Genomic DNA, 24,080 nt, shown 5'->3' on the forward strand with positions numbered 1-24,080 from the left:
TTCCATCTGAGGTTCTGTTTCAATTCTTTAAACAAATATTTTATTGGATTGGAATTCTCTTTTAAATTATATATTAAGAATGGTTTGTATTTTAGTTTTGTCTTCTTTCTTATTGGAGGATGATTACCAATTTCTTGTTTTTGACTCTTTCAAGTATGTTCTGATCCACTTATTGAACAATTGAGGACATCTCCTAGACTTGCTGTGTTTCGTGGTTGTTTTTGGTGGTATTTCAGTTCAATTAGATAACAAATAGAAATATTAGGTGTGGAAATAGTAAGAACGTCATCCATCTGTGACCGAAGCTATCCATCGACTCCCAAAAGGCGTATACTATCAAAGATTAATTTTAAAATAGTAAAAAACTAATATTTTGAAGAATATGGAATATATGTCACTTGAATGTCTTGAATATAAAATGCAGTTGTCCCACAAAGCTGAAACAAAATATTTAGTTATAAAGGAGCTTTGCAGCCCTGTACCCTCAATCTGTACCTGCCATGTGTTTATGACTTAGGGGGGCACTAAGAGGCAAGGGGGCATCACAGGGGGTGCTAAGAGGCAAGGTGGGCAGCAGGTGGCAGAGAAGGAGGTGTGCTGAGCCTACAGCTTCAGCTGGCCAGCCTGCCATTAATGCCCTTTCTTCGTTGATCTACTTGATACTACCACTGCTGCTTCTTGCTGCTGCTGCTGTCTGCTGCAGCAACTTAAGCAACAGCAGAATTGACCCTAACTATCAGCGACCTCAACCACCACCCAGCAAAAGAGAGAGAGAGAGAGAGAGAGAGAGAGAGAGAGAGAGAGAGAGAGAGAGCAACCGAGCAGAGGAGGGGAGGGAGTCGAAAAAACTAAAGAGGAAGACACCGAGCTGCTCCCATGCAGTGGCTATGCACACGCCACTCAGGCTTTTTTCCTCCCCCCTCTTCAGACCAAGCACCACGCCTCGGAACATGCATGCTCCCTGAGCCTGACGCAGACATGTCCTCCACTCCAGTCCTCCCCCTTCCCCATCCCATCGAATGGTTGCTTCTGGCCTCTTACATACCACGCATTCCTTAGGGTAGCCAGTCAGTCTGTGCACACTCCGCTGATCCGCGCACTGTGCACCAAGGATGGCAGTATTGCATTCCGCGGGCAGGGAGCTCTCTTTTCTGTGGACGCGCAAAGGGTGATCCCATGAGCAGGGATCCCCATATGTGCGTATGGCAACTAAAATCCTCTGGCGACACAAAAAAGTGGGTGGTGGTGGTGTTCCTTGAGTGGGAATGGCCAAAGGGAATTTCAACGTGGGCGACGACGAAGCAAGTTTTGCATGAATCCAAGGGCAACCTGGTAGGAAACGGTCTGCTCTTTTTAAGTGTCTTTTAAGACAAACCATCACCCAAAACTACTGGAAACTAGAGCCAGGAGTTAATGCCACCGAAAAGGCTCCTCTGATACTGTAATAGGAGAGGAGAAGAAAACAGTTCTGATGCTTTTAGAGCAGTGTCTCTCAACCTTGAAGATGTCTGGACTTCAACTCCCAGAATTCTCCAGCCAGTATTCCCTGGCTGGGGAATTCTGGGAGTTGAAGTCCAGACATCTTCAAGTTGCCAAGGTTGGGAAACATTGCACTCTGCTAAGTGACTTAAAACCAGATATTGGGAAACTGGTATCACTTCATCAAGCCCATCCATCATATTAAGAATTTACTGAACAGTGAAGTAGTTACTAAATTTTACTGAGTTTACTAAGTTACTAGTTACTAAGGTTATTGATAAATGACTATCAGACTTTAAAAACCTGGTATCACTGGATCATGTTCAACGATTTTGTTGAATTAAGATTAACTAAAAAGGTTTTTAAATTGGATTTTGAATAAATGTGCAATTAATTGTTATAGTTTTGAATTTTCCTGTTACAAACCGCTCAGTCACATGACCCCCTCCAGCCATGCCCAGCAAGCCACGCCCACAGAACCGGTAGTAAAAAAAATTGAATTCCACCACTGGGTGGGGGGGGAACTGAGGATCAGGTTGTAGCACCAAGGGGGCGGTGGACTGAAAAAGTTTGGGAACCACTATTCTAAACCAATTTAAGAAAATCCTGTCCAGACTGAGATATTTTGGCAACAGTTTGAAAGCTATTCAATCCAGGCAGCGGGCTACAATATCCTCCCCTGGACAATTCACCTGTTATCATTCCTCATTATCACTAATCACTAGCAGCACTGCTTCTTGTAGGCAGGTTTTATTGGGGATATGTACATTTATGGGCATGCATGTACACATGCAGGTGTTCTGGTCTGTGGCAGTGATGGGTTCCCAATTTTTTTACTACCGATTTGGGTGCGCTCCCATGTGTGAGCGCTGCTCCTACGCATATGCAGACTCGTCCAAGCAGGTGGGCGGAGCCTCCCACTGCTGCTACTATCAATTCAGTCTATGGGAATATCTTTGAAAGTCAGGAAAATGAAGATCCACAGCCATGGTAGGATTCATTTTTTTTACTACCGGTTCTATGGGCATGGCTCCAGAACTGCTCAGAACCTGCTGAAAACCAACTCTGATCCACAGGCTTGGCACAAGTCAGATAAGAGACATTTCAGTCCACAAGGAATGGGCAGACATAGTAAGCATTTCAGAAAAAATACTTCTTAGTTTCCTGGAAAGTAAAGGCAAGGAGGGAAAGATACCACCAGTTATAAGTTTTGTTCTATCCACCTGCTGCAAACCAAAAATGCTGTCTGCTTCTGTGTGCTGAAATCCAGATGTCGCACATTGGCGGTTGTGACACATAGTTTGAACGACAGGAAGCCATAGCAGAGGGATGAAAGAGCCTTATGCTACCCTTTCTTGTAGGCTGATATTAATGTAAAATACATTCTTCATGCAGCGGAAATGAATAAAGAAGTGATATTTGCTATCCAGGTTGTTCCTTTCAATCCTTGCAAACAAAGAATGATGTTATGCACTAGTTACAGATGTGATAGAGTAGAAAGAGGAAGAAGAATAGGGTTTTAGTGCAGTGAATGATTAATCTCATGATAAAATAGGTTTTCTTTTTTTTAAAAAGAACCTGCAGTTTTTTCCAATTAATTCCTTGTAGAAATAGAACTTTTTGTGAACAGTTGATGTTCTGAATTTATTTCTAGAGAAAAACAGAGAAAGTTCACTCCAGTGTAAAAACTGTATGAATCCACAGAATTCTCATCTCTAATGAGAAGAAAAATCTTCGTCTTGAAACATAACTGGTGTACAGATCACGTCTGTCTGTTACTCTTCACTAAAAGCCCTGTGGTTTTCTAAATACTTAGAAATGAGAGAAAAATTTGCACATGAGTTAGTTTCCAATGATTGTAGAGTATATTTCAAATTTAACACATTGTATTATTTTTTTCCTTTTAACTTGGCACTAGCATTCAAAAGCCATGGTTCCTTTCTTCAGACAAATCTAATTTATTTCTAAAATATGGTGAATTCTGTTCAGCATAGAGGTTAGAATCAGTTTTGAAAATCTTCATTTTGACTGTAAAGTGGCATTTATTAGCAGACCTGCTATATTTTTTTCTCCCCTTTGCATCTTCACAGTCTTTCCAAAATAGTTTAAGCAGATTAAAGGGTCTTTCTGCAGGCAAAGGGGAAAAAAGGGAAGTCCTATTCATAAATAAATCTGTTTGCATAATACTAATGTCCTTTGAATTGTTCATTTTGTTAATACTAATGTTTTTATCTGTAAGATGAAAGAAAAGTAGGAATTTCATATATTGCTAAACAGTATTATATATCAGTTCCTAAATCTGTTTTCCTTTTTACAAATCTTTTATCAATGCAATTCTTACAATTCTAATCTCAAGGGACTTTTTGTTGCATTTTATTATTCTGTTGAATTTCCAGGATGGTAAATGAATCTTCCAGGTTTTTTTGTTTTGTTTTTTGTTTTGCAAAACATTCCAAATAGCAACTGTTCTTACTGGACAAGAAAATTAGAAATAAAATATCACATTCTTATTCTTAGCAAAGATCACATCCTTTGGGGGAAACTGATAACTATATGAAATTTTTGTTTGTTTTGGCATATGAAATCATTTTATTTTATGAGTATATGAGTAATTTAAATTTATATAAGATTGACAAACAATATTGGTTACCATCTGATAATATTTTGTATGGTTATAGTTTGTAATTGTATTAAATAGATGAATAGGATTAGTGAATTAGTGACTCCTGAAAAGAAAAGATCTGTCTTCTAGAAATCCTTTGATTATGACAGCCTTGAGAAACAGTGACGTTCATCTTTAACATCTATTCATTCTTTGTTTATTTTTCAGGTTGAACTAATAATCAAATATGGATTCCACAAGAACTAATATTGGTACATAAATTCTAAACATGCTTTTGCTTGATTTCTTATTTCACAGCATTTTTGATACTTGATATTTGTCAATATATGCTTTGTTCAATGAATGCAGTCAGAACAAGTATTTGTTACAAAGTTACAACAATTTGTTATAGGCCACTATGATATATTCCCAATCTTTTTCCAAGGTGACTTTGATCAACATTTCAAACCTAATCAAGAATTTGGCCATGGACATTCTTAAGCCACCTTAGAATCGGATTTTCATACCTAAAGTCTTGCTCCTTTCGTTAAGCTGTTAATTAATGAAGCAGAAAATGCCCTTGTCCATATTTATATTTTACCTTTTATATTTATTACACACTTCAGAAATGTGATCTGACTGAGTTGGCAAATGTGATCTTGCTCATTCACACTGAATTGTCCTTATTTATCAAAAAGCTCTACATGTACATTTTTTATTTTACTTGACATTTTTCAAATACTGCTCTGAATTGTCTGTGAATACCAAGCACATTTCAACATGTTTAACCATTTTTATGAACCAAAAGGTCAATTTGTAGAATTTTGTTAAGAACAAAGAAAAATTCTGTTTGTAACTAGTCTGCCACTTTCATACAAATCCTTCAGGCTACCTTCTGATTTTCAAGAACTAATAGGCCAATTCTGACCTTGTTCATGGGTCTTGATGATATGCAATAGTATCAATAAAATGTATCATGCAGAGGATGAAAGGAGCTTATACAAGAAATGCTTCCTCGTGCTTTCATTTGTATCTGGCTTCAGATCATATTATCTACAACAGCATATTTTCTTTTTAAACACCGTCATTGCTTAACTATACAGCATTACTCACATTAGGATTTGGTAACACATTATCCTTTTAAATATATATTTTTATAAAGTATTTTGGTTTACCATATATAAATTTAATGCTTTTTTTGTTGTTTTGATATATATAATCAATTGAAGATCATACAGTAGGCAATGCTTTGTTGGGAGTGTTCTCACAAATACCGTATTTTTCGGAGTATAAGACACACTTTTTCCATCCTAAAAGAGGGTGAAAATTTGGGTGCGTTTTATACACTGAATGTAGCTCTGCCCATCTGCCAGCCCCCACCTCTGCCTCCCAGCAATTTGGCCTCTGCCTCTCAGCAATTTGCTTCCTTGCAGCAAATAGTAGCCTGTTTCAGTTTCAATTTCAGAACAGCCTGATTAGCACAAGCAACTGATTGTCAGTTGGATCGGCCTCCCGATGATCAGCTATTTCAGGCTGCAGGATTGGCATAGCCTATTGCCGCCTCCAAGCACCCCATGTTTGGCTTCTGCATCCCATTTTTTGCCTCCACGTGCCTTGCTTTCGGCCTCCGCATGTCCCATTTTCTGCCCATTCTGATCTCTGCCACCTGGAACAGGCAGAAAACGGGGTGCGCGGAAGCCGAAAATGGGCGTGCGGAGGTGGCAATAGGCTATGGCAATCCCTGCAGCCTGAAACAGCTGATCATCGGGAGGCGAATCCTATTGACAATCAGTTGCTTGTGCTAATCAGGCTGTGCTGAAATTGAAATAGGCTGTTTGCTATTTGCTGCAAGGAGGCAAATTGCTGGGAGGCAGAGGCAGATTGTTTTTCTTGTTTTCTTCCTCAAAAGCTAGGTGTATCTTACACTTTGGCGCATCTTATACTCTGAAAAATACAGTAAATGCACATCATATTACTCCTTTTCAGAGTTAGCAACATTTTGCAAATGCAAGTATAAACAATAGTACGGAACACAAATTACAATCAGGAGATAAAAATAAAAGGAAACCTAATGAAGCTACATTGCATAAACACCATCTTCTGTATTTTTCTGTATATTTCTGTCCTGGCAAGCATATTCCTATATTCACTTTCTTGTTTACATCAACTCCAAAAAAACAGCCTTCTTGATTTTCACCTTCCTCTCAATGAATTCAGTTTCCTTTCATATATTTGTGATTGTATCGTCAACCACTGTCCCTGAATGACCAAAGCTTTTCAATAATTATTTTGGACTTCATATATGTATATTACCAATTCATAACTTTATCTCTTCTTGTTTTACCACTCTCATTTTTTAAGTACAGTAACCATTTTCTCATGGCATTCAATTTCCTTTTGTGAAATTTGCAACTTTCATGCAATAGATAGAATCCGTTTAATATGTATATAAGTATTTTTACTTTTTTTAAAAAATCATTCCTCACAATTATTCACTTGTCTTCTTCCAGTATTTGCATGTCTGAAAATTTCTCCATTCATTTCCCTATTTTTAGGAAATATTATACCAAGCTGCACAAATTAATGATCTTATTCTAATATTTTGTGATTTATGTATCCTTGATTCTATTTTTCTTGTGCCACACTACGTAGAAAATTTTGGCTGTGGGAATTTTGTAATTTGAAGTTCACACATCTTAAAGATGCAGAGGTTGAGAAACACTACATTAGAACCTTCTTTTTAATTTCCCCCAAAGTTGCTCTTAATTCTCTTTGTTTCTTGTTCCAATATACACTTTGCTTATCTCCTATCTTCTAGGAAGAATGTGCAATGTAGTGACATATTCAGGATATTTTGGAGCTGTTCATTTGGGGGAAAAATACAGAATGCCATTCCTTATTTATTGAAGTTACTATTTTGTTTAAAACATAGGTGGAGAGTAAATGACAGGAAGAGAGATGGCTTGATAATACTTCTGGGCCAGAATTTGGTTACCCGGCATTTAGAATTAGTATTTGTGTAGGAATAGCAATCTATTTTTATAAAACATGTCCTTTTATTTTCCTTCCTTAGGAAATTGTGACTGCAGTGTCTATAAGCATGGCTTCTTCATAAAATCACCACCACTTCAGCTTTTTAATAATCAGGTATAGTTAGGGAAATGATAGCTTTGCTATCATATCCTCAAACTACATTCCTAATGTGTTGATTTTCTACTAATATATGAACTTGATTTTCCCCCTTTCTACAGGGTTCCTGGAAAAGGAGATACTTTATTCTTTCTCATACTCCCCAAAATGGTTACATCTTAAGCTATCACAAAGGCCAGCAAATAAAGGGCCAAATTGAAATTAATGAGTAAGTATTTGAACAAATGTACCACAGTTTTTTTAAACTGAATTATTAGTGAAATACAACTTTTAAATAATAAATGTTGCTGCAATTTTCCCTGCTTCTTTAACAATTTTTCGTCTACATTATATGATATGTGGCTGCACCTTCCCTCTATCACAGTCCCTGAGCCCAAAATTCTTTATGGTCCTAACTCTGTTCCATAAATATTTAAGTACCTAGTTCTTCCACAACTCCTAGCACAGGATGAAACAGTCCCTGATACTGAATCTCTGTTTAATAAACGTGGCTAGGTTTTGTTTTATGCTGTAGGATCATTATCACCATTTTTATTCCTAACATTTAAATTACTTCTATTTGTTGTTTAATTCAAGCAGCGTACAATAAGTAAGTAAATATTAGAGAGGAAGTTGGAAGGTAACAGTCAAATAACACTTTTCATGCCTTACAATAAATGCAACAGATTTGCATCAGTTTAGTCTCTTTCTTACTGTGTGAATTTGTGAAAAGAGACCGTCTAGGATTATTAAAAAGGGCTTCTTTTTGTGAAGGCGTAATCCTGATTCTATAATTACTGTATCTGGGCTTGAAAACCCCATATGACCACAAGCAAAGAGTGACGAACTATCTAATGGTCGCTAGGGTTTTGTAGCCTGGGTATGATAGCTCTACTGCCCCCTTGGGGCAGGAAGTTTATATACCCGATATAAGCTACAGACTCTCTTATCAGATCTGAGAAGAATTTATAATATTTGTTTACTTATTTTATAATTATTTGACAGGGCTTCAAAAATAGAAATTGGCATAGGTGACTTTGAGAAAATGTCTATTGTGAAAAAGATGTTCAGGTGCCAGTCCACTGAAGTGATGAGTATCACTACAGAGAATAGAATATTTTACCTTATCGGAAGAGATAGGTAAGTTCACAACCCTTTTATGAGACACGGTCTTAATTTGTTATAATGTTGGAAAACAAGAACACCCAAATTTTAAAAATGGCTCTTCAGACTAAAACATTTCTGGGGTTTGACTCTGTTTAAACACATCCAAAGAAGGAAGCTTTGTACAACCTTGAAACCTGCATGTATTAAGAAATTGCTCTTATTTATATGATATTTTTCTAGCATTCAACTGTAATTTACCTCCATATAATTTCAGACCATTATTCTGAATTCTGCAGTTTGGATAGAAGAGAGATATGAACTGCAGTGGGCATGGTTCAATACTGTTTATGACAAGGTTAGATTTTCCAGATATGTAGCATAAAGCTGCAAAAGAGAAAACTATGGAGAACAGTTATTAATTGCTCACAGTTATGGGAAGAAGGGGGGAGGGGGAGGAGGAGGAAGGAAGGAAGGAAGGAAGGAAGGAAGGGAGAAGGAAGGAAAGGAATGAGGAAGGAAAGAGGAAGGAAAGAGGAAAAGGAAGGAAGAAAGGAAGGAATGAAGAGAAAAGAAAGAAAAAAGATATTTTTCCTAATTAGAGATTATTCTAAGAGGAAACTATTGCCCACTAGTCTAGTATAGAGGAAATTCTATCATGAGAAGAGAAATATGAGCTAATTCTTAAGTAAAATCAAGTCCAGTGAAATATTTTGCACGGCTCCTTTGAAAACTATCTGAAATTTGGACTTGCATTGCTTTTTTGCTATGGGAGAAAAATAGCTATACTGTTTTTTTTTTAATTCAACTGTATTATGTTTTGTTTCCAGAAAAAAATGCCCATATAGAAGAATAGGTTTGCCCCTATACAGCATTCACTTAAAAACGACGGATTTGCTTCATTACTTTAAGGAATGATTCACTTAACAGAACTCATAAAATTGGTCATAAAATCAGCTATCTTACAATTTTTACTTACGATTCTGGCTGTAAGTTATAAATTGAGGACTAGGAGTCATTTGAAAAGCATACTTTCTTTTGCTAATATTAGTCTGATATCAATTTTTATTAACGGGAGCTGTCTGAGGTTAACATCCAGCCCACTGATCAAAATATCATCTTTTCCTCTCTATCATTCTATAGAAAAAAAACACCATTAGAAATCATTGGGCAAATAGAAGAAGGCAATAGAGGAACTCAACCTATGCTCAAAATATTTTATGTATAAAATAATAGAATCACACAATAAGTTTCTTATTTGAAAGCACCTTGAGCCCAATTGGGCTATTCAGTTCATGTTTGAAAAATCCTGGAGGTTGTCTCCAAATATCTGTCACCTTAGAGCTGCTGTAAGCAACCTACAAAAATGAAAAGATAATGCATATATTTATATAAATGACTACATTTTACTTTTTCTTAATTTACATAGCTGCCGAGTTTACAAACAAGTGACCTACAACAAAAGAAGTTCCTCCTCCTCCTCCTCCTCCTCCTCCTCCTCCTCCTCCTCCTCCTCCTTCGTTTTTAAAAGGAGGGATTTAAAATCTCCTAAATTAAGCCCGAGTCTCCATAGAAAGGCTGAGTTTTACTGCACAACAATATAGAAGTGGTTTTCCTGTGTTTTCTTCTGGGATATTTTTTTCCCATTTCCTATTCCAGCCTACAAATCAAGCATCCGAATACAAGGGAATTCCACTCTTCCAAGCCATTGTGCTTAATTCCAAAGCCCAGATAGGTGTTGCAGCTTCTGCATGTTTCTTGATTAATTCTGCAATTCATAGGCAAGGGCAAAGAATAACCGAGTCATCATCTGAGAGAATTGCTAAAGGTTGTGAACATCATCTGGACTTAATATTTAACTTCTGTTACTTTCCTATCTACACATTTTGATTCGTCACTCAGGTGCCTGTTTCTTTTTTGTCTGTTTTAAAATATTTAAAACTCTAGCAAAGAAGTTGAAGAATGGGCCACCTTCTTGTTTACATTGTGCTCAGAAAAACAGGTAAATTAATGTTGTCTTTTGCCATTTTGAGTTACAGCAAGAGTTTATGTTATCAAAATACCACATCTAATGTTTCTGGATGGGGGAAAAAGCTGAACTGTTAATTTTCATTTGACTTCATCCTTTTCCAACCATATTCTAGTTAACAAGGAAACATGGCATGCACAGTAAATGGGATTTTTACTAGCAAATGTTGCCAAAAGCTTTAATAAGGCAATCAGATTACAGAAGTCAAGTTTCAAATTAGCTCAAAAAATGTCACTTTTACAAGCGACATTGTCAACTTTTGAAGTTGATAATGATGAGCTCATTCTTTTTTATTTGCTTTCTTAAAGACAAGTTTACTTAAAGTTCTTCCTCCTTAGTTAAGAATGTGAGTCAATTTTCCTCCACTCAATTCACATTTCGCTTTCACTAAAATTTCTGCGAGGAAAGTGGGCTTCTATATCTCCTGAATGTTGACAAGATAATATCTACATAATTCTTGATGTTTACTTGTGATCCAAGTCGAATTTTAAAAGTCAGGATGACAACACATCAAATATAAAACAGCCTTGTACTGTATTTATTTAAACGATTTATATGCCCACCCATCTTTGCTATTGGAGAAAAAATAATTATATCTTAAGCAATTCTGGGTAGCTCACAACAACAATGAAAACGATCACTATAAAACAATCAAAGGTAATAACTATAAAACAATCATAAAAACAATAAAACAATAAATGTAACTTATACAGAAAAGCATTAACTAAATAATATAAGGAAGGCAACAGATGGTTTATGCAGACTATGGCTACTGTTAAAATTTAGCAACCTTCTTAAGTGTTATATGAAGTTTTGATTAGCCTAAACCTAATCATCAATCTTCCAAGTTATTAACAAACATAACATTGATTACTGGTAAGTCTTTGCTAGTAAGGGAAAACTTTTATTTCTTTTATATTTATTTATAAATTACATTTACATAAGTGCTCTGGGTGGCATACAATAACATACAATGCAGTAAAAAACAAAAAGGGGAAAACCCAAGAACTAAAACGATTTCCCTCCAGGGCACATTCTGGGAAAGATCTGAAACTTCAATGAAAGGGCAGCACACCTGGGACTATTGTAGCCTTGCAACACAATCCTTGCATTGTTTCCAGAAAAGCACCAAGACAGAAAAAGGTTTTTCTGATCAGCCACAATGACCCGTGTCACAAAATGTTTAATCTCAAGAGCTCATAAATAAATAACACAGTTTTATATCCCAAAACAATGCCTCTTCACCTAGAAAAGACAATTTGGAAGTTTTTCAACATAGCAAAATGTTTGAGGATTAAATGACAATGAATACAATGAAGCAAGCAAGTAGTGCTTTGCTACCTTCTGCATAACTTTCTGAAGATACTTGCCACCCAAGATGGATGGAATGTAATGTGGATCTTAAGTAAGGGCATCTGCAGTTTCAAAGAAAGAATATCGCCATTTATTTATAACACAGGTTATACATTGCCAGGGGTGGGCTTCGAAAATTTTAGCAAGGGGTTCTCTGCCCAGTTGCTGGGTGGGCTTGGCCATGGTGGGAATGGCCTAGTCAGCCTCCCGCACCACAGAGATGGGAACATTTTTGCCCTCCCTGGGCTTTGGAGGTTTTCCTTGAGCCTCCAGGAGGGTGAATGCGGCCTTCCCAGGCTCCAGAGTCCCTCTGGAGGCTGGAAACGGACCTATTTCCAGCCTTCCTGAAGTTCTGGTAGGCCCATTTTTCATCCTCCCCGACCCTCCGCATGCACCCTGCACTTACCTGCATTCAAAACAGGCTGCATGGAGGCTCCTGGGAGGGCAGGGGGGTGGCTGAGGCCAGCCAGGAGTGGGATTTGGGAGTTCTCTGAACTGCACAGAATCTTAGCTAGAGGTTATTCCGAACCCCTACGAAACCCCAGTAGCCCACACCTGTACACTGCCCATTTTTGTGGGTCTCAAATAATTTGTAAATTGGTTTACAAAATAAGGAAACATGTAAAATAAACAGGAACAAGCAACAACGAATACTGTCTAAAATATATCTTACACACTACAAATGCTTACAGAAACATGTTTTCAGCTGTTATGATCAACAATTGTTATAATTTATGTAAACGTGAATAAGTTTGTTGCTAAATTTTGAATCAGAAACTGAACATCAGAAGTCGTTCCAAATCTGTCCCAGCCTATCTTGATAACTTGGATACTACCTCTATCACCAAAAAGGATCAGAGTTTTGACACTAAATATGAAGTAAGTGTTTAATTTTATAGACTTTTATAGACATATGCAATTTAATTGCAAGCCAGTTATTTAATATAAATGGAGAAGATATTAAGAAGTCCAGAAATACCCTCTCCTAAGAAATGTGATTTCATTTTTCATTCTTTCTCCTAATAGTTACACTTATATTCCCACTAAGCATACTTAGTTGTTATTAGCTTGTTTTAAGAGTTTGTACTTGATCAATGTACTTGATCAATATACTTGATCAGACTTTCTTCAATTCTTATGATAACTCTAGATATCTATGGTTTTTGTTTTATTCAATACTTGAGGTGGCATGAGAATAAAGCAAGGATTGCATATTTGGTCTCTTTTCTTTCAATAATTTTTATTTCTTATCTGAGATGGGCTGAAATCATTAACTGGGTAATATCCCAAGCATGCTAGCTGGAAAATCCTGAGAGTTCAAAGTCCACACTTTTTAAGCTCCCCAAGTTGAGAAACATTATTTTCTGAAAAGCTTCCATCTCTTCTTCCACAGTATGCTCAATATTAGCAGAATAGCCTGCCTGTGCCATTGATAAATATTCCCTTAGTGATAAAGCATAATTTTTTTAAAAAAAAAACTTTACTTTTTCAACAATTGTAACATATTAAAAGGAAATTAAAGCAAAAGTGTCTGTTTATATTAATTATCTATCTCAGATTTTCAGCTATCACTGTTAATTAAGCACTTTGAAATACAGCCATTTAGTGATTAATTATTTTGTTTGGGACATAGGACACAGCAGCATCAGCTTACAAAAAAAGGCCAAACTCAGAACCTAGTTGTCAAGAAATCCAAGAGGAATTACATATTTATGAGTCACCAAGAAAACTCCTACAACGCCTGGTGAGTTCGAAAATGTCTGGTGAGTTTGGATATGTATCAGGATTATCTGAAATATTTGTTAATATTTCATTATTTGCAAAAAAAGGGGAACAATTTCACAAGCTAGTTATTCTTCCTTCCTTCTTTCTTTCTTTCCTTCCTTCCTTCCTTCCTTCCTTCCTTCCTTCCTTCCTTCCTTCCTTCCTACCAACCAATCAACCAACCAACCAACCAACCACAAATCGTTACTTTATTTCTGGTTCTTTTTACTCTTGTGAAGCTCCAAATATGGTGATATTTGACAGTTAATATTGATGAATGAATGATTAGTAAAACAATGCAGTATGCAGGTGTTTTGCCTTTTGACCAGACTATTTATACAAAATAAATGTATATGCGATGTATGCATTAGCTTGATAATGTTCAGGAGGTATCTGAGCATTTTACCATGTACTGCCTTTTACAATTATATCAACAGCTCTTATTACTGTAATTAATAGACAAATTATACCAACTGGCAGAGACGGGTTTTAATTTGGCTTTGTTTTTTTACAATTTAACATATAAATATATTTTAATCAGTGACCTCCATTTTCTGAACTTCATTTTTGATTTTCTAATAAAGAAGCAATAGGTACCGCACTGTTCTGTTTTGTAGCTAACATTTGTCTTTTCAAATGTTATTGAGTAAAGAATAATTAAATTATTGTTTCAGAGGCAACTGACAAATATTCCTGTTGAAGAACAGGAAGAAAAAGACAAAGAAGAATATTATGCTTCTCCAACAAGTCTTTTAGCTCAGGTAAGAAGAATGGCTCAGGTAAGCAGAATCGATTAGGCTACCCATGGAGTAAGCACAATACAGATGTTTGCATAAATAAATACAATATTTAACATTTTATTTATTTACACATGCACACATACAAAGATCTCCTTTAGCACCCAAAGTATAGATTCTTACTCTCCAATACATCTCATGTTAATACATGTTTAACATAATCTCAGATAATTTAAGCATTATGTGCACCATAATGTCTGGACCACAGCTCTAACATGCACCTTCAGAAGCCTCTGGCTGCAAACAGCGCAGTAAGCCAGGTTAACCAAACAGCAATCAGGGCCAATAAGCCAGGTTAGCCCAAACATTAATCAGGGCCAGCAGTCCAATAATAAGCAAGGTTAGATAAACAGTAACCACAGTAAGAAGTTCAGCAAAGCAGGCAAAACCCCACAAGACAGAGTAGGATTTCCAGGCTTTGGCAAGTGCACACAAGGCTCCACAGATGCAACGCTTGTTCCCGACAAATGTCCCTCCCACCGGCACCTCCTTACATCTCAATCCCCAGATGTGCCTTGTGAAAGGGAGTGGGGTACTCCTCCCTCGTAGCCGGCTCAATCTGCAGTTGATCTCACTGCAGTTGATCTCAGTGAATCTGCAGTTCATCTCACTGTCTTTCTTCCCTCCTTGTTCTTTGATCAGAAGGGGATAGTCCTTGCTCTTCTCCTGAGCTCTCCCTGTCTGCAGAGCTTACTAATTTAGAAAAGACTTGCCTGGACTGACTCTGCCCTTCCCCATTTTCCTCCAAGGCCAACGGAGACAGCCTCTCCATCTCTGTCAGTTCTTGGGGGCATGACATAGACTGTATCAATATTCCCACAATAGCAGATTCCAAATCTAGAAACTATTAAGTTTAGTTGATGACATTTGTGTACAAACAGTGTATAAGACACACATTTATTAATTGTATATCATTTATTTTCAAAGTTGGATGAGGTGATTGATGAATTTAACACTCTGGGAGGATCTACCATCTCAGACAATGAAAAGTTGAGTAGCACTAAAGAATACATGTCCATGAAAGATTTGTAAGTATACTAGCAATAAGATGTTTCTCTCCTGAAAGAAATATTATGCAATTCTTTTATAACTTTCTTTCCGTGTGAATAGCTTTCCGTGTGAAGTTAAAAGTTTTCCTGATTATGCATGGTGCAGGTAAGACCATCAGAGTTGGCTTCAAAACCAGAATGGCAACCAATCCTTTATTGTACAGCGCATATCAAGTAGTTTTACTGGAAGTGCTTGGTTCCTGTTGTTCTTTAAAAGAACAACATAGCTGTTTCAAACAACTTGGGGCAGCCAGCTGTAGATGTACAGATAGGGGCAGCCCCTTTGCCATTGCCAAGTTGCCTTTGCCAACTCATTGCTGCCAGGTTGTTTCAGGACAACTCAACCTGGGCTTTTCACTGTGGGGAAAACTCATTGTTGGTGTCCATATGGACAGCCGGGCAGGAAAGTGCCATCCACTCATCTGCCCATTCACCTGACTCTACTCACCCACATGGCTCTCCTCACTCACTTGGCTCTCCTCACTCACTCATTCATTTGCTCACTTACCCAGTTCCATCTGGGCACCCACAGCAAGTTGTCCCAGGTGTCTGCAGCAAGTAGTCCTTGCAGTAAATTGCCCATGTTGAGTTGTCCTGTAATGATTTGGCAGCAGTGAGTTGGCAGAGGCGACTTGGTGGTGGTGAGAAAGTTGCCCAGAGCTGGCTGCCACAGTTGGTCATGCCAAGGTGTCTCATTCTGTTCTTTTGTCCCTAAAAATGACACAAAGCACTTCCTTCTGGGTTCTCTTCTTGTGCTGAAATTAATCCCCCGCCCTGCTCAGAAATATTGTGAATGATTTGATCTCTATTGGTTATTTTCTCATTGCAAATAATTGGGAAAGGAGAGAGAATGAGAATTCTAAAAGCATAAGGGCTGGGGAGATAGGTTAATGGTTTAGAGGAGGAAGAAGATTTGGACTGTAGGGGAAAATTCCAGAGTTCAGTTTCGGCTCCTGTGTTCCTCAACTCTGTTCTTTCTATTTTAAATTAATCTTTATTGCATCAGAAAATGTACATTCAGTCTTGCTGATATACAATTCTATTTCAAAAGGACTATCAGCATATAAATATTAGATTAACTATATATCTCCTGAATTCAAACTGATGTAAGATTGGAGATCAGTACTAAAAGTAAAATCTAACTTCTGATATTAATACTAGCACAGTCAGAATTATACTATCACCAATAATTCTAATTGCATATTGATCACATATTTAACTCTTTATCAATAAGTTTCTAAAGAAATATACTGCTATTCTATTTCTGCACTGGTTACACACTTTATTTTCTTTTGCTATGCCTGTACATAAGCCAATTGTAAATAACACAGTGGCCAAATTCACATCAAATCAGAGTTAATTACAACCAGTGGATTTCAGGTAGGCTTGTTTTAAATAATCTGTATTTAATGCTTACTACATATTGTTGATGAGAATGACATACCAAGCTGTGCTTAAGCAAAACCTGCTAATAAAATAGACTAAGTTTTTCCTTATGGCAAAGCAAGAAAAGAAGTATGTGACCTTGATGTTTGCTGTATGTCCTAACATAGCATTTATTAATAACAATATTTGAAGTAATATGGAAGTTGCCAGGATTCAACACTGATTAAAGGCATATCTGACTGTCCAAATATGGAATCACCCATAGTTATTTGAGTTAGAATAAGAAGCAAATAAAAATCTGGATTTTTAAATATGTGAAGGTGCAGAAAAAGAAAAATCCAGGAAGAATTTTCAATTTTGAGGGAAAAAACCCACAAAGCAAAACAATGCAACCTAAGTTGCATTTATTTCCAAACACTACCTATATGTATTTTCAATACATGACAAAAGACTGACTTTAGAAATTCATGATTTATGGCCATGGGGCCATTGAGGAAACTATCACATTTTTAGCTAAACTTTACCAGAATTATCTCACATTTGTTTTTAATTTTACATGATCTGCTTTCATTCAAGTGATGTTCTTCAGGTGATTGTCCAGGGGGTAAGAGTTTTTAGGAGCTGATTAATGAATGTTTTTTACGGTTAATATAATCTGTCCCTCAGGATTCCAGAAATAGTGGAAGATAAAATAAAGCCAAAAGATGTCAATAATGAATTAGTGATCCTTCCCCCAAATCAGATGGATATACAAGCAGCAGAAAATAGTCAACAGGACCCAAGGCCATTACAAAGAATATTGGGGAAAACATCAAAAGTCGTCTATATATCAGTGGTTCAATTGTCCATTATTCTCAGGTAAGAATTTCTTTTGAATGGAGTTATTTCCTTCATGGTGGTAAAATGTTGAGATCTAAAAGGAAACCTTGTCAAATTGTTCCAATTCTTAAATAGATAAATATCACATTGGTAGCTAAAAAACAATTTTTTTAAGTTAGCATGTTGTTCCATTGGGTGAACCAGGAAATAATGTTTAACTTTATCTCTCCATCATCTTATTCAATGAATTCACCAAAGCATAAATTTGTTCCTTTATTTCCTTCTTACTGAATGCCTTTTTTTTTTTTGGGGGGGGGGGGGGGGTTGTGACATGCAATTGTATATCTGTATTTGGTTTCACAGAATCCTGTACTCCTGCCATATCCAAGAGGAGAAAAGATATTAATGCTGGAATTGGAATTTGGAAACATAGCATTTTAAATAAAAATATAATTATATGGGAGGGGCAGAAATCCAACTATATGCAAAATTAAAGGATTATTCAAATCTGCTTGCTGCAGATTTGAACCATATTTGGCTGGATGTTTCCCAGTCCAATCTAGACAGCTATATATCTTGCTATTGCTTACAGTATACATTTTCTATCTTAAGAATTAGTATGAATAGCAATAACTTGAAATGGTATATGTTCTGATCAGACAGCTTTATATTCTGGATTTGATCCTCTCTTTCAGTAAAATCACAGATGATAATCAGTTGGAGCAGGTGGATATTCTCCTTCCCCAGAATAACCTTATTTCCTACTTAACACTTGTAAAAGCTGCTGGATGTATATGGTAAAGTCTTTCATTTGTATTTTATTATTTACTGTATTTATTATTTAAACTTCTAAAAAACAATCTGCTGAATTGCTTTGGGAGGTGGGGAATGTGTTAACTACTTGCTTTCTTAAAATGAGTCAGATCAAATTCAAATTACAGTTTTTCAACAAAGATTACATTGAAGGGACTTTGATAAGACTCCTGCTGGCTTAACAAAATATATTGCTTTATCGTAATTAATATGCTGCAGGCCAAAATAAATGCATGGGTTATTTTTAGTAATGCCATCTTCTCATCACCAAATATTCTTTCTCAAGAGACAGCTCCAACTAATTAATGTGCGGTTGGTTAACTATTAAATGTAGCAAAGTCACTTTCAAAGTGAATCCAACTTTTGGTGAATTCATGTACAAATCCACACTACAGTTTTTTGGCAGTATTATGAAACAGTTTATGACTGTCATCTTTCAAGGTGTTTTTCAGTCAACTTCTCAGTCCTACAGGTATTCCTTTGATGTCTCTTTTCCATAATCTAGCCTAATTTAATTTTCAAGTCCGAAAAAGGCCAGTCAGCAACTCATTGTTTGTTGAGATTTTAACTTCATTAACTAAAAACAATTAATTTTATTAGATAGTTCTCACATTACAAAAAATATTTCAAGTCTTTCCGTAGAGTTTTGTAAAAGAACCTTATAAAAACAATTAAGTCATGAAGTAGCTTCTTCATTTTAATTCTTTAATTAATTCTTAATTCTTTTAATTTGAACATCTATTTATAAGTTAATTTTATGGCCTTTATTTATTTTAAAATTTTAAGATTTTATGCTTTTTAACATTGTTATTTATTACACTTACCATACACTTGTCTAGACGTAGATTGTAAGTTTCTCAAAGGGGAAAAAATTGACATAAATTTTATAAGAAGCAAAGGAACAAAGCTCGAAATGAAATGGATTTGTGGATCTGATCTCAGACTGATTATATACCTGCAGCAAATCATGGCAAGATGAATGTAATTAATAAACAGGCCATCAGTGGTGGGTTGCAGGAGGTACGCCCTGCTATGGGCATACCGGAGCCTGCCCGGAGCACTGGGTACCATTCCGGTACGGTGCTCCGGAAGGCCCACCTGCCCACCTGAGCTCCTTACCTGTCCTTTAAAGCCTTCGGTGCTTCTGTGTATGTGCAAGGTGTGTACAGCGCCTGCGCAATACTCAACCGAGCAGCTCGAGTATCGTGGGGGCTTGCAGAGGCACGTGGTGCGTGCGTGTGTGCGCAAACTGGGCGCTCCATATGGGCAACGCCGGGCCTGTTCCAACCATATCAGTTGGAACGGGATCCGAAAACCATCACTGCAGTGCATCATTATTACTTTAAGAAGCATTGAAACAAAGTGAAATAAATTCACAAAAAGAGCTTTTCCCCTCCCTGAAAACAAAGATAAACACTGTCTGAAACTAAATCCTGCCAAAAGACATTGGAATACTGGAATGTTTATCTTTGTAAAATGAAGACGTTTTCATGGAGCTGTTGTGTAGATATGGAAATTAAGATGAATAACTTTAAGCATCAAGTCCATGCACTCAATTCTTGTGCTGAAAAGAAATGTCTGGATTAAAAATGTATGCAGGTGCATTCTCTTTCATAGTTATCATAATGTCTCCAGCTACCATTTGGTGGATCTTAGAAATCTATAATAGATTTCACAGATCTTTCTAGCCATCAAAAAGTAACTTGGAATACATGTGAAAACAGTTGTTCAAATGCAAAAATGTTTCCCTTTAAACTTTGAAGACAATGCAATATAAATATGAAGCAAATAATTTTTATATTTATATTTCATAACATCAGAATTGATACCAGTAAAAGGAAATTGAGGTGTTTGCCTCAGGGAGAATATACATACGAAGAGACCAAATTGATGGATAGAGCAGTGCAGTCCTGGCTGACTGACCTATTGTTCTTGAGTATCTTAGCATCAGTATTAATGCAAATTCAACTGGCAGAAAATAATGCCAGAGGCCTAACATGGGGTTGGTCATTATTCCCACAATAGACACCCTGGATGAAATAAAAAAACAAAAACAAAAAACTGGCAAGCTTTTAAAGTACTACTGCCTTGGTAAACCACAAGGTGTCACACTTTCTCTATCACAACCTTTCTCCAAATTATGAAGACATTAAAGTAACAGGTTTCTTCTTAACTATTAACTTCTTAATATTGCATTGCTTGCTTAACTTAATCAAAAGTAGGAGACTGTGGGGAAAAATGTATCACTAAAACTATCAACATCCTGCAACTTTAGAGTCTAATCATTCATAGACTGCCATGTTACACCTGATTAATAACTAATAATGTATATGTCATTCATTTATTTATTTGTTAAATTTATTTACCGCATATCTTGCATAGGGATGCTCCAGACAGCTTACAATAATAAAAAAGAAGAAAATGAAATGAGTGTAAGCCACCTCCAGATATCAGTTAATAACAAAATGAAATAAGAAATTTGATGAGCTACAAACCAAATGGCCAGCTTCTAGTATCCCATGTTTTATCTATTTTCTTTTCTTTTCAAACCAAATGTGAAATCATACGTCTCTTATTGAAGGCTTGGACGTTGAAGAATATCCCTTTCCCCACCCACCTTGTGTTGACAAGCAAAGAGGCCTATCGGTATCAATGACTGGCCCATCATATTAGGGGCTGGCAAAAGGAGGAAGGATCCAAGAAATAAAGTGGAAAGGAGATTTATAATATCCAAATTTCTCCATTAGGCAGGGGTGAAATGATAGTGGTTTGGACCGTTTCGCCTGAATCAGTAGTAAAAAATGCTACCGGTTTCGGCGAACCGGTATGTGTGCCTCAGGTGCGCATGTACAGGCAAAGCGCACGCTCAGTAGCAGATTAACCAAATTGGTAGCAGACTTCAGAGGATTACACCGCTGCCATTAGGATTGTGGTAGTTAGCATAACATGTATTAAGGAATGAAAACAGAAAAAAGGAAGTTGTTATAAAGAAATCGAACGTGACCCTACCCTGACTTTCTTAGATATAAAAACTAGGAAAGGAAAAAAAACTGTCAGACCTTCAATCACTATTTTCAGCCTCAAGAACTTTAAGATACAGTACATGGACTTCAATTCCCAGAATTCCCCAGCCAGCATTTACACTGGTCTACATCAGCATAGTAGAATTTCAGTATTTATTGAGGAGCATGTTTCCTAATTTTGTCTACCTCACAGGGCAAGTATGAGGTTTAATATCTGATACTCTTTGCAGTGATTCAGAAAGGTATGTATGTATGATGCTCCAGACAGTTTACAATAGTAAAAAAGAAGAAAATGAAAGAGGGAACAGAAATAAAACAATAGATAAATAAAATAAACAATAGAAAAGAAAACAATATGATAACCAAAACGATGGACGGATGGTGAGCAGAGCAGGGGAGGGTGAGGTGGAATCTTTCATCAGTCCAGCAACCACCTCCAGATATCAGTTAATAACAAAATGAAATAAGAAATTTGATGAGCTACAAACAAAATTACAGCTACGAGCATATCAATCAATTAATTAATTGATATAAAATAGAAATCAACTTCTAGGTCCATAATTATTTTAAATCTGTGCATAACAATATTTTTTATGTTTGTTGTTTGTTTGTTAAGTTTGTTAGACTGACAAACTTCTTTTAAAAACACACACGCCGCGCACGCAAACACACACAAACATGCACACACATGAAAGCAAATGATTTTCCGAGTTCCTTCATTGATCATCAAGTTGTCCTTTCTGCTGCTAATTTTTGGAACCTATTGAAGTATAGTGTGCTGCAAAATATTCAGATCACAAGAGAGTTGGTATATGACTGTATAATAACTTGGTGTGGAATATTTTAATATAGTAATAGCCTTCCATTCCCCTCTTGCAGACCATTTTATTTTTAATTAATTGCTCTTCCTGGTCCTAATAAATGAGCAGCTCTCAGATTCATTCCATTTTCTAACATTTTTAATGCCAGCCTGACAGATGTGCTGTGCAATGAAAAATCAACATGACCAACTTCAACAAAATTTGACAACAGTAAGGGAATGTAGCCTTAAAACTATGATCTAAGGTGGTTTTCTCTGTTCATTTCCAGATGGGATTAGATAAGAAATCTAAAATGTCTACTGTTTGTCCCTTCTCTAATTTACTGCAGCATTTCTCATTGGAAAGATCCGTATCATTTAGGATGCATATTTCATCAAGGAGATTATATAGTGGCTGTGAATGATTTGCAAATCAAAGATATGGATGAAATCTTTTGGTTCATAAGTAGATCCACAAGAAAGGAGGTAAGTAATAGCAATTGAGGTAAAGCTTAGCACTAAGCAATAAAAGATTTTTACGCAAAATTATCATTCAATATTTTGCCCCATCTATCCACTTATAAATTGCTAATCCACAATTATAAATATCCAGTCAGATGGTACGTGATCATGTATCACCCATCTCTCCCTTTCACCTCCCCAGCTTGGTTTCATTAGCCCTTTCTTAAGCCTGACCTTAGAAATAAAGTGACAATGAACAAAGATAGTAAAAACTAAAAGGGTTTCTTTTTTGTCACACTAGTACCTTTTAATAACTTAAATGTTTTTAAATACCACCACTATTATCAGCAATATCACATAAACAGGTTTTGTGAAATATCCAGAATATTCTAACTCCTGGTGAGGAGGATCAGCAAATTGAAATTTATTGTTTTTTAAAACTAGAGATAAATCTCAAGCAGCGGGGATGGCCTATGATTTGTTTCTTTTTGTAGCATCTCACAAATTGTAAGATGAATTTATCACCGTTTTAAAATCATCCTGACATAGAATTAAGCCCATTGTTATGGCAGTGGTAATTCCTAGCTTTTTCTTCATCTACTTTTCTGTATCTTAACATTAGAAATATTTGTTGAAATTATTCATTTCAGGACTTCAGGATATATTTTTCATCGGTTCCATCAAGATGCTAATGATACACAACTTCATAAAACTGTCTGGCAAGAAAATTCATTGCTGCTGCAGCCCTAAATCATCAGAATTGTATACATTTCTCATCCCCAGGGTTTATTAAAGAAACGCATGCTGATTTGTAGTTTGGATCTGAAAAATTGTTTATTATTTTACTAACTCCAAAAAGAACAAGATAAACTGTAAGATATAACAGTACAATCACCTTTCCTACTTTTTTTTTTTGCCCCCAAGGTAAAATTGACAATAAAACGACTCCCAAATTCAGAGGTTTTGCATGTTCCAGGATGCAAGTGTCCATAATGGCATAAAAGAACAGTGTAAGTATAAGACTATATCTTTTTCATGTACTTAGCAACCAGCCAGCACACAATCAGATTTACTTTGTTGTGGTTTCACTGGCTTGTTATCCTATTTACAGAAGGAAATCAATGAAAAGATTAGCTCAGCGACAATTGTTCAGTTCGCCCATCTGCCAATTGATCTCTGCAAGTTCATTCTGCTTCTCAGATCATTGTTTTCAAAAACATACTGAAATAGGAAACTTGAATATCCCATATTGCAAAATCAATGGTCTTGCATTCTAAGAAATGTTAAGTGTGATTCATTTAATTGATCTAATTCTTTTTCAAGTATATTGGGTACTTCAACAGATCTTCAAAAAAGTTTGTAATCTTTTTATGCTGCAGATAAATGTGAACAGGTTCTTGTAATGAAATTAAGGTTAACAGATCTCCATGTATTATTAATTATATTCTAAATATCTGGAATTATTTTAATTT

At 36.3% G+C, this 24,080-nt stretch overlaps 1 protein-coding gene across 1 annotated transcript in view; it reads left to right on the forward strand.

Annotated features, from left to right (window-relative positions):
- PLEKHS1 (pleckstrin homology domain containing S1) overlaps positions 1 to 24,080 on the forward strand; it is a 31,452-nt gene that overhangs the window by 1,768 nt on the left and 5,604 nt on the right. Inside the window, exons 2-14 of the mRNA XM_081956476.1 lie at positions 4,310 to 4,353; positions 7,155 to 7,228; positions 7,333 to 7,439; positions 8,216 to 8,350; positions 10,262 to 10,316; positions 12,471 to 12,575; positions 13,330 to 13,440; positions 14,135 to 14,221; positions 15,185 to 15,285; positions 17,359 to 17,550; positions 18,207 to 18,308; positions 22,497 to 22,632; positions 23,533 to 23,618. Of these exons, the coding sequence (XP_081812602.1) occupies positions 4,329 to 4,353; positions 7,155 to 7,228; positions 7,333 to 7,439; positions 8,216 to 8,350; positions 10,262 to 10,316; positions 12,471 to 12,575; positions 13,330 to 13,440; positions 14,135 to 14,221; positions 15,185 to 15,285; positions 17,359 to 17,550; positions 18,207 to 18,308; positions 22,497 to 22,632; positions 23,533 to 23,601 (1,299 nt within the window). The 5' untranslated portion in view covers positions 4,310 to 4,328 and the 3' untranslated portion in view covers positions 23,602 to 23,618. The remainder of the gene's footprint in view (positions 1 to 4,309; positions 4,354 to 7,154; positions 7,229 to 7,332; positions 7,440 to 8,215; positions 8,351 to 10,261; positions 10,317 to 12,470; positions 12,576 to 13,329; positions 13,441 to 14,134; positions 14,222 to 15,184; positions 15,286 to 17,358; positions 17,551 to 18,206; positions 18,309 to 22,496; positions 22,633 to 23,532; positions 23,619 to 24,080) is intronic.

The sequence above is a fragment of the Natrix helvetica genome (assembly GCF_964273705.1).
Source record: "Natrix helvetica genome assembly, chromosome: 5".
Lineage (NCBI taxonomy): Eukaryota > Metazoa > Chordata > Lepidosauria > Squamata > Natricidae > Natrix > Natrix helvetica.